Consider the following 16,434-nt stretch of genomic DNA (forward strand, 5'->3'; position numbering starts at 1 on the left):
TCAGGTTCAAAACAAAGAACCAGATATTTAATCCTTTGAGGGTGAGTAAATACACATAACAGGTAACTAGTTTTTAAAACAGTATTTGTTTTGGACTTCGGTACATGTTGACATTTTAAATAAGCACACTTTTTTAAGAGCTAATTTGCTTTTAATATAAATGGGAGAACAACTCAGAAATCAATGAACAGCTACTTACAGTAGGAGGTCACGTCTCTTATAGTTTGTTTTTAAAATGCTTTTTACAGCGTTTTCTGCAATCGTTAAAATAGAAGAGCAAACAAAAACAAAACAAACACCAACGAAGTATGAACACTGCTGAACTTAAGATTGAAATAACAATAACTCATGCACGTGCTGAGTGAGATTTCCAATTGTGCCTGGTCCATCATGACTGAAGACCACTCTGTCAATGCAACAGTTGATTCACCCCAGTAGGGGAGCTGGTAACACACAAAACACAGTGACACGATGCCCTTTTCACCCTAGGGCTCATGCTGCTGGTCAGACCCTGATAACCAGCCAGCCCTGCCATGTACCAGCAGCTGCGAGTGGGGCCAAGCCCCACCTGTATCCACACCAACGTCTCTCCCTTGCCAACTGTGAAGAGCAGTGTTGTGTACTCACAGGAGAACGTGTGTGAACCTTCCTCCAAGCAGGCATCTCTGACCCATCACCACTCACATGATTTCTCCTGTCCCCTGCTGACCCGCCCTTGGAAGCTACACACCAATCAATGCATGAAGGGATGAGGAAAGAGAAATGTGCACCTACTCTTACAGACAGGAGATGCAATAAATGCACGTGAATGCACTCAGTGCACCTTCTGAACTAGCTTCTACTTCTTCTGTCTTTGTGTACCCAGAATGTGCACAAGCATCTCTGGCTGTGCTGCAGCGACAGCTGAAAGCAGGCTCCAGGTCACTGCAGCCACCAGGAGAGGTCTGTGTGCAGAGAAAGAGCCCAAGTGCACTGAAAAGGAGTGGCGGCTGTGGAAAGTCAAGGTCAGAGAGGGGCAGCATGGGGTAGCGGGGATAAAGCTGGGAGTACAAAGAGAGAATGTGGGAATAAAATGCTAAAGGCAACGTTAGTGAGAAAAGAGGGTAAGAATAAAGAGCTGACAGAGCAGTTGTTTGGAAGGACTATATATATTCTGAAATAGAAAGGCTGGCAGTGAAAGAAAGAGAAAGCAGCAAAGGGTCAGCTGCCTTCACAGCTTACCAACAACCTGCACAGGTTGCATTGCCCTAGATTTGGCAGAGACCCTTGATTTGGGGTAAAAGACAACAACCCCAGCTGAAGTCGTTTCCCCCTCTCAAGGATAGGGAGGAAAATAGTTTTTCTAAGTCAGCAGCACTGAGCACCCATGCAGCACCAGTACTTCATAGAACCACAGAATCACCAAGGTTGGAAAAGACCTACAAGACCATCCAGTCCAATCATCCACCTATCACTCACAGTTCTCATTAGACCACGTCCCTCAACACAACATCTAAACGTTCCTTGAACACCTCCAGAGTTGGTGACTCCATCACCTCCCTGGGCAGCCCATTCCAGCGCCTGACCACTCTTTCAGAGAAGTAGTAACATCTTAACATCCGGCCTGAATCTCCCCTGGCGCAACTCGAGGCCATTCCCTCTCGTCCTATCACTACTTCTGCACCTCTGTGCTGTCTCTGACCTGCCAGCTGCACAGTGGCGTGGATCGCAGATCGGGCTGCAAACAAGCCTCACCGTAACTGCTGCAGGCTGCACAGGTTGCTGGGAGCTGTGCCAAATCAGCCGTGTGCTGCAGTGAGTTAGTCTCAAGGAAAGAAACAGGAACAAAAGCATGAAATATCTGCTGTTTGTTTTCCTCTCCACAAAGTGTACGTTGTCTCTAAGTGAATTTGATTTCTGTTAAGTATTTGATCTACTCAGACCTGAGTGAAAATGACTCTCTGGAAAGCAGTTAGCAGATTTTCCTGCCTTGGAGATAACGGTATAGTTATTTTCCATATGCTGAATGCAACTAAAGTTCAAGTATTTTCCATGCACAGAAGGGCCCATGATCTTCTCTATACAGTTGGGGTGCCTTGAATTTCCTGCACTTTTTGCATGTCATAAGCAATGCCTCAATAACAACAAAACCCCTAGAACAATCGAGACTGCATTTCTAAACCACCACCTCAAAACGAGCTTTCCAGGCACCACTGGTTCTGCTCAGTCTACAGACTGGCTAGTCTGTAAAACAGCCCAGGAAAATGTCAGTGTTTTGCTCAGTATCTCCCAAGGAACAAGTGACGGAGTCAGAACCAGCTTGCAGCCCACTCACTTTGAATCCTGCCTTTGAATTTCCAGACCAACCTTTTCACAGCTGGTGTGGACAGGCAATGGATTATTGGTGCTCACTTAACCACCTAAAGCCAGCCGCATTAGGCTGATTTCCATCCTTTCAGCTGGCAAAGGCAAGCAAACCTGTATTAATTATCTTTATGATTTGAAGTGAGCAGTAGCAACTGCACATAACAGGAAAAACCCAAGCTAAAAAACCAGCACAAACTGCTGGTTTTGCTGTCCTAGCCTGGGGTGTTAATGTTGTGTGAGAAGAGATGACTTTCTCTGTATTTTCACCTCACCAGTTAAACCAGCAGGGAAGACAAAGACAGGGTTTTTATCCCCAGCTTCCTTCTAATCTTTCATTTGAGCTCCTTGCTTGAACTAAAACCTAGATTGCCTTTGCCTTCCCACTTTAATACAGGGTATTAAAATCAGGGTTAACTGAACCAAGAAATGTGCATATATATATATATATATATATATATGAGTGTTACATGGATACATCTTGCACCATAAATACACTCTAAAGTAGTATTTCCATTCCATTTCCATCGAAGTTGTGCCTCACACTGCACAGTGCTCTCAGACTCTCTCCCCATCTACCCCATATCCCTTAACCCCAAGAAGCAAATAATAGAGGAAAAGGGAAAACAAAAAAGAAAAATGCTCCTTTCCTTTGTCAGACAGTCTGGCTGTGGCTCAGAACTGTTACAGAGAGGCTGTGCACTCCTGAATGCTAAATAAGCTCCCAGGCTACAGACTTTCTCTCAGCGGAGCTTAAAAAGAGATCTCACTCAGTACAGGGACCGGTCGGCATGGCAACGCAGAAAAAAAGGAGCCAGCAAGACCTGGCACTCCTGCAGCAGTGGCAGCAGACTGTTTGCATGCCTCGTACTTCTGTAAATGATGTGTTGGTACCCGCCTCCCCTCTGCCAAGGCTGGGCCACAGCCACCTGCAGGGGCAAGGATGACTGACTGCTGGGGCTGCGGGGAGCCAGGCCAGGCAGGGCGCTGAGCCACGGAAAAAGTGGGAAGAAGGGAACAGCAAAGCATGTGAGTGAGTGGGGTAGTGGTTAATGACCTTAGCTCAGGGCTCTTGTGTGCAAGACCCTGCAGGCTGACAACTGCCTGTGCAAAGAGTGAGGCTCAAAACGAGGCAACAATGTCCACCCGCCAGCTGCCACCTGAGAACCTGCTGCTTCCTTTGCAAGGTGACTTTGGAGAAGAAGTTGACGCTTCAGCTCTGCCTGAAACAAGAGGGGCTGTGTCTCTGCAGAACAAGGTTTACTTGTTTGTTAATGAGCATTCCTCCAAATCTGCCTGCTCTCGGAGCAAAGTTGGAAAGGAAAATTATATGTTGCCATGGTCTGCAGTGATACCATCATCCAGCTGCGGTCACAAAGACTGCCCACTGCCAACTGTCACTCGGTGCTCCTGCAGGTCTCCCAGGCTTCCATCGTGGTAATGGACACCCCCCCAACTTTGCACTTAGAGAAGAGCCATCATGCTCTGCCTCCAGCTCTGTGCAAGACAGAGCTGGGCTGAATCCAGAGGTCGTAGCCCCAGCACCGCCCTGTCACCACTCTCCTGTGGCAGCTCTTCTCCTGAGAAGCATACTGTATCTGATGGGACCTTCAGCCTTCCATAGTTATCCTGGCCATGCAGCCCCTGAAGCATGCCTGCAGATGTTTTCAAAAGGCACCTTCAGGAGCAGCGCTGGTGGCATACAGCCTGAGCTACCAGCGCAGCTGGAACAACATCACTGCAGCTGCCGCTCCACTGCACGGCCGTGCTGCTCCCTGTACCTCTCAAAGGCTAATACTGATCGCAAGCACTGGTTGCCAAGCCAACACCAGCACTGGTGTTTGGCTCTCACTGCTGAAGGAAGCACAGCTGCTTACGCAATTCCCTCTTAGGATGCTCATGGTGTAACTAGAAAACACCAAAGTGCGTCAAGAAACAACAGGGAGAACAAAGGACATAGCTGGTCGATGCCACCACTTAGCCAGATTTGACTCCGATGTGACAGAGATGCAGCAGCTGACTTCAAAGGTGTTTCTGTATCTGGCTTAAGGCAGCTTTCACACAAAAACCTGAACAAGAGGCCGACATTTTCAGAGGAGCTTTGGAATACATAGACTGGAGGCTGAGATTCCCTGGGTGTCACTGCCCACACCTGGGGCCAATGCCTCCAACTCCAACCACTGCACTTCAGTCACTGCCAAACTGACCTCTGAAGTCCCAAGAGGAGGTGGAAGGGCAGAGCCAGCCCCTCAGAGAGGTTACAGCTGGAGAAAATGGGATGTCCTAGTGGAGTTAGTGAGGAGTAGTGCCAGGCACAGAAGAGCCTTCAGAGACAAGGGCAAGCATGTCTGCAGTAGCTACTGAATATCAAGTCAGGAAGAAGCTGGGGGATGCATGGGAAAGACAGAGTTTCTCTGGCTTCATTCCTGGTACTCCGCTGAGAAAATGAACAGCAAGCTTAACAGAGAATGATAAAAATAACATCTTTTAAGAGTGCCACAAAGAGCCTCCGCTGCCTCTACCTATGTTCTCTCCAGCAACATACCGTGAATGTCTGAAATATTCCAATAATGTACCCCAGAAGATGACACTTGTGTTACTCCTAACATACTGGAGAAAAGTTTCAGAAGCCTGCTATGTTTTCCTATCTCTAAACAGACAAGGGTGATGGTGCACAGTAATTACTGTCACATTTCCTGGGCAAATGTTGTGAGATCAAAATACTTAATTAACAGCTCCTTTCCTATGGGAGCCACCAATGACATGGTAAGATGCATTCTTCAAGTTTTGCAAAACAAACATCGGAAACATGACAAGCACAGCACTTGCATTCATCCTTCAACATCTCTGATTTTGCATCCAGCTATGCATTTTGTCTGTCTGGCTGAAAACACGTCTGACACAGAGGCCAGGAGGCACTTTTTGGGACCAGGAGGTCAGGGAGCTTGTGGGGTCTCCTGTAACTCCAGAAGGGCTTGGGCAGCAGCAGGATAGCCAGTGCCAAAGGGCGAACAAAAAGAACTCTGACAAAACAGTGCTCTTGGGAAGAAAGACTAAAAAGGCCTCTGTACAAAGGTCTGTTTATTTGTTTACTGGCAGTGTCGTCTGAGTATTATAGATTGCATCTTAGAAAGGGAAAACAAAGGAAAAGAAGATTAAATAACAAGTCAATAGAGGGAGAGAAAAAACATTAACACATCACCGAGCAAAGCGATGACTCGGCTGGCACAGTTACAGCATGGAGAGGACGTTGTGCATGCTGACTTCTCCCACGGTGCTGCAATCCTGCTCCCAGCACTGGCCATCATACGTCCAGTACTGCCCTGGTGGCCTCAGTGTCTCGAGCCAGCAGAAGTACGTGTCACAGGGATTTTCTGACAGTGCAGCAGTGGTGAGGACCATGATCGAGAGATCTTTCTACCTGGAGACTGGCTGCTACAAGGCTAGGCTATGGGAGATGATGGGATGCAGACTGTTTCTCTGATGCATTGCAGGCAGCTGAAACATGCACAATCCTGATCTTCACCATGACTCTTCTGCACAGCCAACCTACGGGGAACTTTGCATCTCTGCTCATCTGTTCACTGACTATGACAGGGCGGTTTCTTGGGCTGACATTCTCTGCCGCTTATTTAAATACGCTTATTTAAGGAGTAGCTGGTCACAGGAACAGATTTGTTGCAGATGCTCATTTAGTCTGCTCAACAAAGCCTAAAACGAACGGCTGAACTTGGATAAACTACACCAAGGGCTGGAACACAAATTACCCCTTCCTGCTTTTCCCCTTGGTTGTTCTGTGTAGACTGTGCCATTCTGTGCTGTCTGAATCCCCTCCTCTCTGGGGCAGTATTTGCTGTCACACAAAGGATGTGTTGGCTCAAGATGAACTGATAAAACTAAACGACTTTCTATTGTCCTTGTCTTCAACTCTTCTTTCTCTCCCTGCCACCTCCTGTCCCTGCTGTGCTCTCTCACACCTTAGATCTCACCAGCTCTGCTCACATCTCACTCTCCCCACGTGGAATCTGCTCCCTCCCCCGGCCTTCCTCAGCTAAGTGCTGCCACTTTTTCATTCCTCTTCGCTGGCCTAGGGCTCTCTTCTCTTCCTGTTTCACTTACAAACACACACCAGCTTCTTGGTCTCCCCAGCCTCCAAAAATAATCGCCTCTCACTTATCTGTCCTGGCCTCCCCCACATCCACCTTTCCAATGACTCAAGGGCTCTGAAAAACAACGTATGAGCACTCAACCTGGGTTCTCTGTGCTGTGTCATGAAGCCTGCTACAGTTCTCCAGCAGTCTTTTTGCATCCCACGCAGTCTGGGTACTCTGCCAATTCATGAAGGGCTCTGTCACTCTGGCAGGACATGTTACTGTCCTTAATATCGACTGACATGAGGACAGAGCCACTGTCCTGAGGCTCTGATAATAGGATTTCAGGAAATGCTTTGCTTTAATCTGTCCAAAAAATAATCAGATATCTGTGTGGGTAATCCAAACCCCCTCCAATACTAAGCCTGCATTTGATGTATAATGAAGAAAGCATTCAGTCAGCTGAGTCACTGTACTTGAAGATATATTATAGAAGATGCTTCACAATACAGCCCCTAATCATATAAATTTGACAGATTAGTCATTTCATTAATGAAAAGAAAAAGAAATGCATTTTAAGTGCAGAAAAACAAGCCTTTGCAGCTTGATGCTCCTTGCAAGTCAAATATAATGGACTGCGTTGAATTACTGTTTTCCGGAGACTGATGAAGTGCATCTGTACTGCTCCTCAACACTTCCTTCCAATTTGTTGACCATGACTTTTCAGAACGCAAAGAAAAGGCTGCCACACTCATATTTTGTTACAGGTCAAACATGCCGTGTGCTCTACCATGGGGTCCAATCCAAAGCTTTCCATATCAGCCCACTTCAGAGTGAGCTTCAGAAGATTACGCTATCATTGTCTCTTTTGCAGCACACATCTCACGTGACATGAAAATGTTTGGCTTGACAAGAGCTATCGCTCTGATCCTCCACCATTAAGACTTCCAAGATCCTCACCAAAGATGCTGTGTGTACACATGGGAGGAGAATATGAAGAGAGAAGGATCAGGGAGAGCATATTAAAACTCAGTGGGGAGCTGCACACTGCCCAAAGGCAAGGTGTCTTCAGGAGTTCCTTGGGAGCAGCATGGGTCTCGTGGCTGGTGGAGCTGGGTGGCCAGGACAACCCAAATATGGAGAAATAAATACATACACATGCACACAATAGAAAGGAATAGCTGCTTTACCACTTTTCTTTATATCACACCCATAACAGCTTCCTATGCATTATGCCAATAAACTGGGCCTCTTCTCTCACACGTATCTGCCTTCAACTTCAGCAGATGCCAGCCCAGGCCCTGAGGCTGCCCTGCCCATGCACAGGGTACACTGCCCACTCCCATTGTGCCGTTTGAAAGGAAGGCATTGATGTGCCTTCATAATGCAGCCATTACCCGTGCAATACAGAACCAGATCAGTCAAAGGCAGCACAACAGCCAGATTCAGAGGATTCCAAAATTGAGGTCAGACTCAATAACTCCTAGACAGATGCCAAGAGAGGCAACACACACATAAGAAGGTAAATTTTAATTGTGCAAACCTAGAAATGTCACTTGCAGTGATGGATTGAATGTGTTTTGGCAAGAACTGTAGTCTCCTCCCCCACTACCACCCCTCATCTCCACATCAGCATTGTCACAAGGTGCCTGTGCCCTGGTGACTAACTCTAACCCTCCCCTTACCACAGACTTTACAGCACAAGCCCTGCAAATGGCCACTGTGATGCTCTGCCATGCCCCCAGGGCAGAAAGGCAATGCCCATTTCATGGATGAATTCTTGCTCGTGGGCCAGTCAGTGCCGGGGAGCTTCCTTAGGTGAAATGCCTCAAAACACGACGAAACTCTCATCAGCAGGGAGCCGGCAAAGGGAAATGCTCTCCTTATACTTGTGCTCCACTTCCAATGAGCTTGTTGCTGCTGCTGGCGGAGATTTATGGACTCAGAAACAAAGGCTGAGAAGCTACAGAAGCCTAGGTTATGGTTCTGTATTTACGCCAGAGAAAATAAAACTCCTGTAAATCCACACAAACCCACAGTTTAGCTTAATTATCTCAGTCGACCTTGGCTTCCTGTGCATTTTCTCCTCATCTGCTTGGAGTCAGTAAGCTACCACAAGTGATTACATGATTTGCATTACTGCTAATTATGTGTATCACAGTGGCATTTAAACACCCTATCTGACAGAGCACCCCACAGCCGTAACAATTTACAAGCCAGCACAGCAAAGATGGCTGAGGTCAGTGGCAAATGACAATCCTGATTTCAAGATCAAATTCTGATTCAAATTGCTTTATGATGCTCTATATCCCACTAGCAAATACCAGTGTGTCTCTGGCAACACATGACCCTTTCCATTTCTGCCACTGCCCTCAACTGCTGAACGGTTTCTCCTGCTAGCCTTTAAAAAGAACGAAACGATTAAAAATATATCTTCTGTATCCTAATATGCTTTATGTTGCATTGACAGTCCTCCAAGTCAGAGCTCGAGGATATGAATTTCCAGAGAACTGGAAATTCACGCATGAATGCAAGCAGTTTTAGGGACTTTTTTGGTGTTCAAGGACAAACAAAGATGCCACGAAGCAAGCTATAATAAGACTCCTTAGCAATAACTGTGTGGATTGACATTAAGTCCCCACACCAGAGATCTTGCAATCTAAGCAGACAGTGAGAAAAAGCAGGGGAGGAGGAAATGAGGCCACGAAGTGGTGATCGAAGCAAACTTTGCAAGGATAAAGAGCAGCCTTGCTCCCTTGGCAAGTGCATTTCTCCAGTTCTGCTGTCTCATTTTGATCTGTTTTGCTATTTAATCCTTCACCTCAGAAAGCAAAGTAAAAATCCACTACTACAACACCCACTGATGGGCAGCACTGGATTCCTGTCTCCTTTCACTCATTAGCTCCTAATTCCTCAATTAATGTTCAGATCCCTCAGACACTGCCTCAAGCTTGAGAGCACCTGAGAGAAGTACTTCTCTTCTCCTTTTATAAAGAAGAGGACAAACATCTCCGTTCTGTAATTAGCACTTCTCCACGTGCACGGGTGTGGTCTGTCCAACATTCTGTGAAAAATCAGTGGCAAAGGAAAAATCACCCTCAAATCTTCCCATAGCTCAAGCCAATCCATAACAACTGCAGCATCTTACCTCTGAGATCCCGTATGACTGCTCCTGCTTATTTGCTGGCTTATAAGCACAGTTCAAAGGTTAAAATGAAGAAAAGAGATCTTGTTATCATCACTGCAAACAATTACCAACAATGTGTTCACTTGAATGCTTACATGGGATTTCTCTTATCGCTGGCTTTCTCATTTTATCTATCCGCAAGAAGAGACTCTTAAAATCCAAACCTATTTACTTTTAGTGGAGATACTCATTTCCAGTAGAATTGCTTATGAAATGACTTTAGGGTCTGAGAGCCTTAAAATTCTCCAGCTGCTGAAAAATTATGGATAGTATCTCAAAGTGCTGACAACAGCCAACAAACATTGCTAGAAAGATCTCTTTAGCATGCATGGATGGATGCATCAAGGGCACTAGTGTCTGTACAAGAGACGTTCCCCTTGCACTGTGCATTTGGGGTTTAAAGAGGGAACTCTGCACAGTGAATTAGCATTTATTTCTAAGAGAGGAAACCTGCTTTGCATATTTCATTTTTACACAGTCACACTTCTACCCCCCGTCCCCCCCAGCCAATAAACAAGCTGAATGCTAAAATCCTAACATAGTTTACAAACAAACGAAACCCCAGTGAGCATCCTGCGAAATCTGCCTAGGGAATGGCCAGTAAATGCTGACACTGAATTGTGGTATTTATGGTCAGGCTGAGCGATGTGTTATTCTGCAAATAGCTGGTGGATTTATAGAAGGTGTTATTACTTGTGAGCAGTAACAGCAGAGACCATCCTTTGTGCACGCACACACATGAAGCAAGGTGCTATCAACGCACAACAGATGAACGGTTTCCTGTTGCCAGCCCCCAGCAGCTTCTCTACCCTAGCCCATTCTCTCATCCCCAGTAGATGTCCTCCCACAGGCAGCAAAGCCCTGGCTCAGCTGCAGAGCACTGGGGCACATTACCTGCCGTCTCTCTGTCCCTTGCCGACAGCTCTCCATTGATTCCATTCTCTTTGCTGTGAGCATATGTCCCCGGCTGCTCCTGGCTGCCCAGCCCAGGCTCCTCACCCTCTTGGTAGGGAAACCCATTGGCACTTCTGACCAGTCCGGCACCCGCGCTGCCCTGCTCCTTAATTTCAGGTGAATGCGGGTGCGAAGAAGCCTCTGTTAGCTGACCCGAAGTCCAGTGTGGTGCCGTGGCTTCATCTTTCCTGTCCTCCGCCATTTCTGCTCTCCTTCACCGCTTGTCCTGTAATGACATTAGCAGGAGAGATCAGAGCCAAGTAGACAACTATGCTCGGCCAACGGTCAGCCACCAGGCACAGCACAGGGTTGTTACCAGAAACTCTCATCCTGCAAAGGAGAGAAGGCTTAAATGAACAAGTGTCTTCTTGCCTGGCCCAGCTATGAGGGAACTGGCTTAGAAAACAAAAGAAACCACAAGTGATGGAAGTTATGGGCCAAATCCACCCAGACTCTCAGGTGCTTCGCAATTATTAGCACTGGTTTCTTGGGGGCTCCTCTTCTGTTAATCTGATTTCAACTCATTAATTACAGTGAATGTTGACCCAATTAATGAGACGTGAATCAACATCAGAATGCAATGACACCTTCATGGGTGATAGTGGGAATGCAATAACAGCTTGAAGATGTGAAGCCACTGTTAACATTTTTGTTGCATTTGCAAATAGCAGATGCAGTTGTGAACTTGGCTTTTGCAGAGCAGGGAACTCTTCAGCCACAGGATTCCTCCTGTATGGCATGTGCAGCCTGCTGTGTGCCATGACAGAGACAACACTTGAGAACACGCACTGGATTCCCCAATGTATGCGCTGCCTGAACCTGCGTACACCCCTCTTGCTTGCTGTTGGGTGAGCAACACTCATTCCCTTTTGTCCAAAACAGTGTGTGGGAGACATCTGTTTCCCATAGAGTCATTTGCATTCTCCAGTAACTATTAGTATTTATACATAAACAAAACTAACCATTATTTGCTACTTCACATGTACTTCACTCCTGTTAATTAGTCCAAGCCAGAAAAAGAAGCCACTGCATGAGCCACAGGCTAGGGCTGTGCCTCGTGGAAAAACAGCCCAGTAGGTAAGCCTAGGAAGGCAGCATACAGTAAGCTGTGTTTTGATAATAAGGTGGCTCTAGAGGGAACGAAAGCCTTGACCTAAATCAGCAACACTGAAGCGAAATCCAGCAGGCCTCGTCCAAAAGCACTTGCTATTCTTTTTTCCTGAAAGAAAAAAAAGCATCTAAAAGCAATCAGCTGAATGCAGTTAAGCAGCCACGTGTCACAAAAGGCTGAGGCAGTCTAGAGAAGAAGGCAGAGAACTGCACAGTGCATATGTTCTGCAGGCATTGAAATAAGAAACTTCTCACGAAGGAACAACAGTTTCCACGGAGCCAGGTCAGTTTGCAGAAAGCATCTAAACACGACAAAAGACTATCATTGCTTGCCTGATAATTATTCACAATTGATAAATCAACCCCCTTCTATCAGGTATTGTTTAGTAACAATGGCTTTCAGAGTTGCTTTAAATTAAAAAGTCATGGTGAATCATGAATATGAGATTTCATTCACAATAAATATGTTACACAAACAGTAATTCCACTCCAAAAAGGAGGAGCCCTGGTATTCTGATAGGTGCAGTCCTGTTCCCATCTCCACCAGCGCTGTTCCCTGGGGATAACTGACTGCATAGAGACTGCAGGAGCAGGTGAAAGTTCCAGCCCAATGTTTCTCTGAGCTGCAGTAAGAACAGCGGGTTGAGCAGCATCACAGAGCTTGGTGGCCCTGAGATGTGTCTCCGTCGGCCACAGCCACCATAAACATGCTCTGAGGGCAGAACAGAGCCTGTTCTGGGAAAATAAGGCAAGATTTCCATCTACAACCCTTGAGAAAGCTCAGAAAACCAACCAACCAACCCACCCAAACCCTGGCTCAGCTTCCCGTTCACCACTGCAGTGCATTTTGCACCCCGGGAGCTGCATGAACCCGCCCACCAGCATCCCAACTCAGCCCAGGGTCACACATGAGAGGAGCCCACAGCCTCCATGGGGAGTGAGGCATGAGGATGGGGAAATGCGCTTCTGAAACTCATTTGGATGGAGGTAATGGTTGTTATCCCAACGTCACAGCTCGGTGGCTGCTATCTCTCAAGTGCCCTGTTCCAGGCAGACTCTCCCCGCTCCACTGCAAGCTCTTGAGGAAGGATATTCACATCTTTACAATGGACTGTGTCACAGAAGTCCTCTGTGAAACTAACAGAAGAGCTTTTATCTTTAAAAATAAATACAGCGGGCAGGCTTCAATGAGAGCTGTGTGTATCTGGAGGCAGAATTTGGCTCAGCATTTATAATAGATGGTTACAGAGTGAAACATGGATGAATTCATTCTTGACTCCCTGTTATTCATCAAGTGCTCTCAGAGTTTATAATGGTAGTAGAAACACTGCAAGTGAGTCACACAATGCATCTTTGTGCTCAGCAATTCAGCAATGAGTATCTGCCATGCAGCTCAGGTTCACAGCCCGCACACACAGGTGTGCCTTTTACCACCAGGCTAGTTGTTTTTCTGTCATTTAATTGGCATACCATGAGCTTAAATTAATCAGGTAATTTAAAAATTGACACTGAAACAGCAAGAGTGGACAAATATTATGGCAGTATTTAAGTAACAGTACGTATATAAAAAGAAGAAATCTGGAATAGCTTGGGCAATCTAGGGAAACACGATACTTAAGGAGGCATACTTCCCCTTTCCACTATGATTTTCTTTCTTTTTGCATCAACTGTGATGAAAGTTTTAAAAAAATATCAGAAATGAAGGAACAGCCAGTCCTCTCAAAATGTCACATTGCCTCAGTTAAAACAGTCAGGAGATCGGAGGCTGCAGGAGGGCTGGCTGAGCGTGCGGGCTGCGACCTCAGCCATTTTCCTTCTGGAGCGCCTGTGCTCCACCACAGCTGCCAGCAGCAGCAGTGAGAAGACACTTCACAGACCTTCGATTCACATTCTTGTAACTCACACAGTGCACTAGGGACAGCGTTATGGATCTGAACTGGACATCCTGCCTTCTAAACTAATAGCTTGTAGCAGAAATGGTTGTAAAAACTAATTCCCTCTTCCTTTACAGACATTTGGGAGCTGCAGAGAGAAAGAAAATGCTTAAACAACCTGGAATTAAGACAGAGGGACAAACCCCATGGGGAATCTGCAGTCCAACTTTGCAGTTACCTCCTCTTTTTGCAGACATCTATTTCTTAACCTAAACACTCCTCTATGTGACAGAGGCTCCTGCTGCTGTGACAGGGCTGAACCCAGCCCAACAGCTTTGAACTCAGCACACAACAAATCACCCACAGTAACACAGTATGAGAGCATGATGTGCGAAGCTTGAGATAATGCTGATTTAGACATCCTGCCATGCTAGCTGTCCTTCTACATGTTTTGTGAGTTCATCTTGTAGAATCATCTTAGCATTACACTAATATTGCCTTTGCATGTAAGCGGATGAATTTGCTATGAATTTCACTTTTTAAGAGAACAGAATTAGGCCAATACTGAAGGATTTTGCAAAGTCCTTGCTTTCTTGGGGGGTGTAATCTAGCTCATACTGGTAGATACCTTAATAGAGAAAACCTTTAATTCAGGTCCATGTGCCAGCAGGCCAATTCGGGATAGCACGTCTGAATACCGAGTACCAGGCAGTATGGATTAAAAGGTCCCAAGGGAATGTACCTCCCTCACAGCTCTGCCTGGAGAAGTGGAGGAAAGTGGTTGAGTATCAGGAGGCAGCAGAAAGAACAAGAGCCAGAAGGTGGGCAAATTGCAGCAACCTCCCACCACATCAAAAACTCAGCCTTTGCTCCCACATGTAGAACACAAACACTGTCGGTGCTACCCTTCTAAGTGGAATCTCCAGATAATTAGAAAATAAGGGGGCTAATTTTGGATGCCACAAACACACGAAGAGATCTGTCCCTGAATTTCACCCTTTCATTTCAGTTAACGTGCATTCTTTCTCTAACTAATTTAATTCCTTTCAGACATGTGCCTCACACAGATCAAAGGGCAGACAGCAAACGTATCCTGTGCGGGGAGAAAGCCTGGCAGCGTCTGACAGCAGCACAGCGGCTTCCCTCGTATGTAGAGTGTTTGGTCATGCTCTGCAAGCCGCCAGACCATTAACAGAAATCACCAGTTGATCTTAAGTGTCTAAGTATCATAGTTCTGGTAACAGAACATATTAATAGACAGAATTATATGTTTCTCTCAATTGGAGTCACTCTGCCTCTGAAACTTAATAAAGGACAAATAGGTTTCTCTGGTAATTTATAACAAATACGATTTATTTCTTCCTTGTTCACTGCCTGAGTTATTAGCTTGCAGCTAGACCCCTCTTTCGAGACACGAAGAGCAAGACAATCCTCTTAAATAACACCTCATTATATATAACATCTGTTAAAAATGCAAGCAGCGTTCATCTATGCACGCTTGTATTAGCATTTGGGGTATTACAGGCTCTTCCATTCCTGCACTGCAAACCAACAGTCAACAGCCACATACTTTTTGTAGAAAATCCTTTACCTCATTCTTCTGATCATATCTTGAGCTATAAAACTGATGAAAAATAAAGGATAGTGCCTGGATCACATGCAGAACAAAGGCAGCTCGCTGCAGAAAGCGCACGAAAATGTACCGCAAACTGCATCCTTGCCAGCACTGAAATGAGGGATTCTCCAGTCTCCGGAGCAGCCAAGCAGACCTCCACCAGCACTGCAGAGAGTGAGCAGCCAGAGAGCTGCTGCCCACGCTCCTAAGATAAGATGATGATGCTGACATGATGGGGACAAATGCAAGCACCATCCATGTCAAGAATGAGACCTGTTAAGCTATCAAAAATTATGAATATGGCTTTAGAAAGGCAGAAATTTCCAGGTGTGTAAAACACTTCTGACACTGCTGCAATGATTTTGCAGCTGGATGAGCTCTGGCAGAACCACGGCTTGTGGCTGAACAGTCACCAGTAGAGTGAGGTAACTGATGCATAATGGGCTGCAGGCTGAATGTCTCTCAGGGTACATGGAGAACAGGAACAATTTCACATGGAGAAACGTGACTTCCTGACCAAGCCAGGTCCACACCCAGCAACAAACCCTGTGCACCCAAGTGAGGTACAAGATGGCTGAAATGCAGCACCAGCAAGTTCCTTGGTGAGACAGTGCATCCAGCAGCATAAAGCTGGGCTCCTAAGCAATGAGAATGTCTCTAATCCTGTTGGAACACCTGCTAATGCAACCATGACAGCTTCATCCTGCCTTGTATTTTTTTATAGCTCTGTGAATGAAGTGGGAAGAAATTTTAATAAAAGGTTTTTGTCCAGTGAGCTAGAAACCTCTGAACAGGATGCTCTGTCTCCTCTCTGCAGCACAGCACAGTCTGACCTGCATTTCTTTTGGCAGCAAATGGGTCCATCTTGCTGCAGAGTGGGAACAGGTATACGGATGAGAAGGAGTCTTTCAGCTGCCACTTCTGACAGACACGGCCCTTCCTTGCTGGGGAAGGTATCAATACCCCTGTGCTGCAGGAAAGCCGAGCTGCCGTGCCAGCCAGCCATTGGGTGCTGCCCTCCGCAGCAGTATGCACATGGCCTCACTCCCAGGGGCTGCACAAACTCACTCAGGCGTCAGAAACCTAAAACCAGGCACCTCTCACAATTATGAAACATTACTAGCAGCTTCTGCCTTCAAAAACATCATCTACCATAGGGTTGAGTTCTAGTTAAAAAGCTCTGTGAATCCCTGCCCACTCCTTCCTGTCCCAGCACCACCCCTTTTCGACAGTTTCCATCCACAACGCTGTATTTTTTCA

General features: G+C 46.3%; 1 protein-coding gene across 24 annotated transcripts in view; it reads right to left on the reverse strand.

Annotated features, from left to right (window-relative positions):
- Positions 1–16,434, reverse strand: part of MAP2 (microtubule associated protein 2) — a 202,091-nt gene that overhangs the window by 53,113 nt on the left and 132,544 nt on the right. For all 24 annotated transcript variants that reach the window (XM_021398337.1, XM_021398335.1, XM_021398332.1 and 21 more), the window contains one exon: positions 10,516–10,801. In XM_021398337.1, the coding sequence (XP_021254012.1) occupies positions 10,516–10,777 (262 nt within the window). In that variant the 5' untranslated portion in view covers positions 10,778–10,801. The remainder of the gene's footprint in view (positions 1–10,515; positions 10,802–16,434) is intronic.

This window comes from Numida meleagris, chromosome 5, assembly GCF_002078875.1.
Source record: "Numida meleagris isolate 19003 breed g44 Domestic line chromosome 5, NumMel1.0, whole genome shotgun sequence".
Lineage (NCBI taxonomy): Eukaryota > Metazoa > Chordata > Aves > Galliformes > Numididae > Numida > Numida meleagris.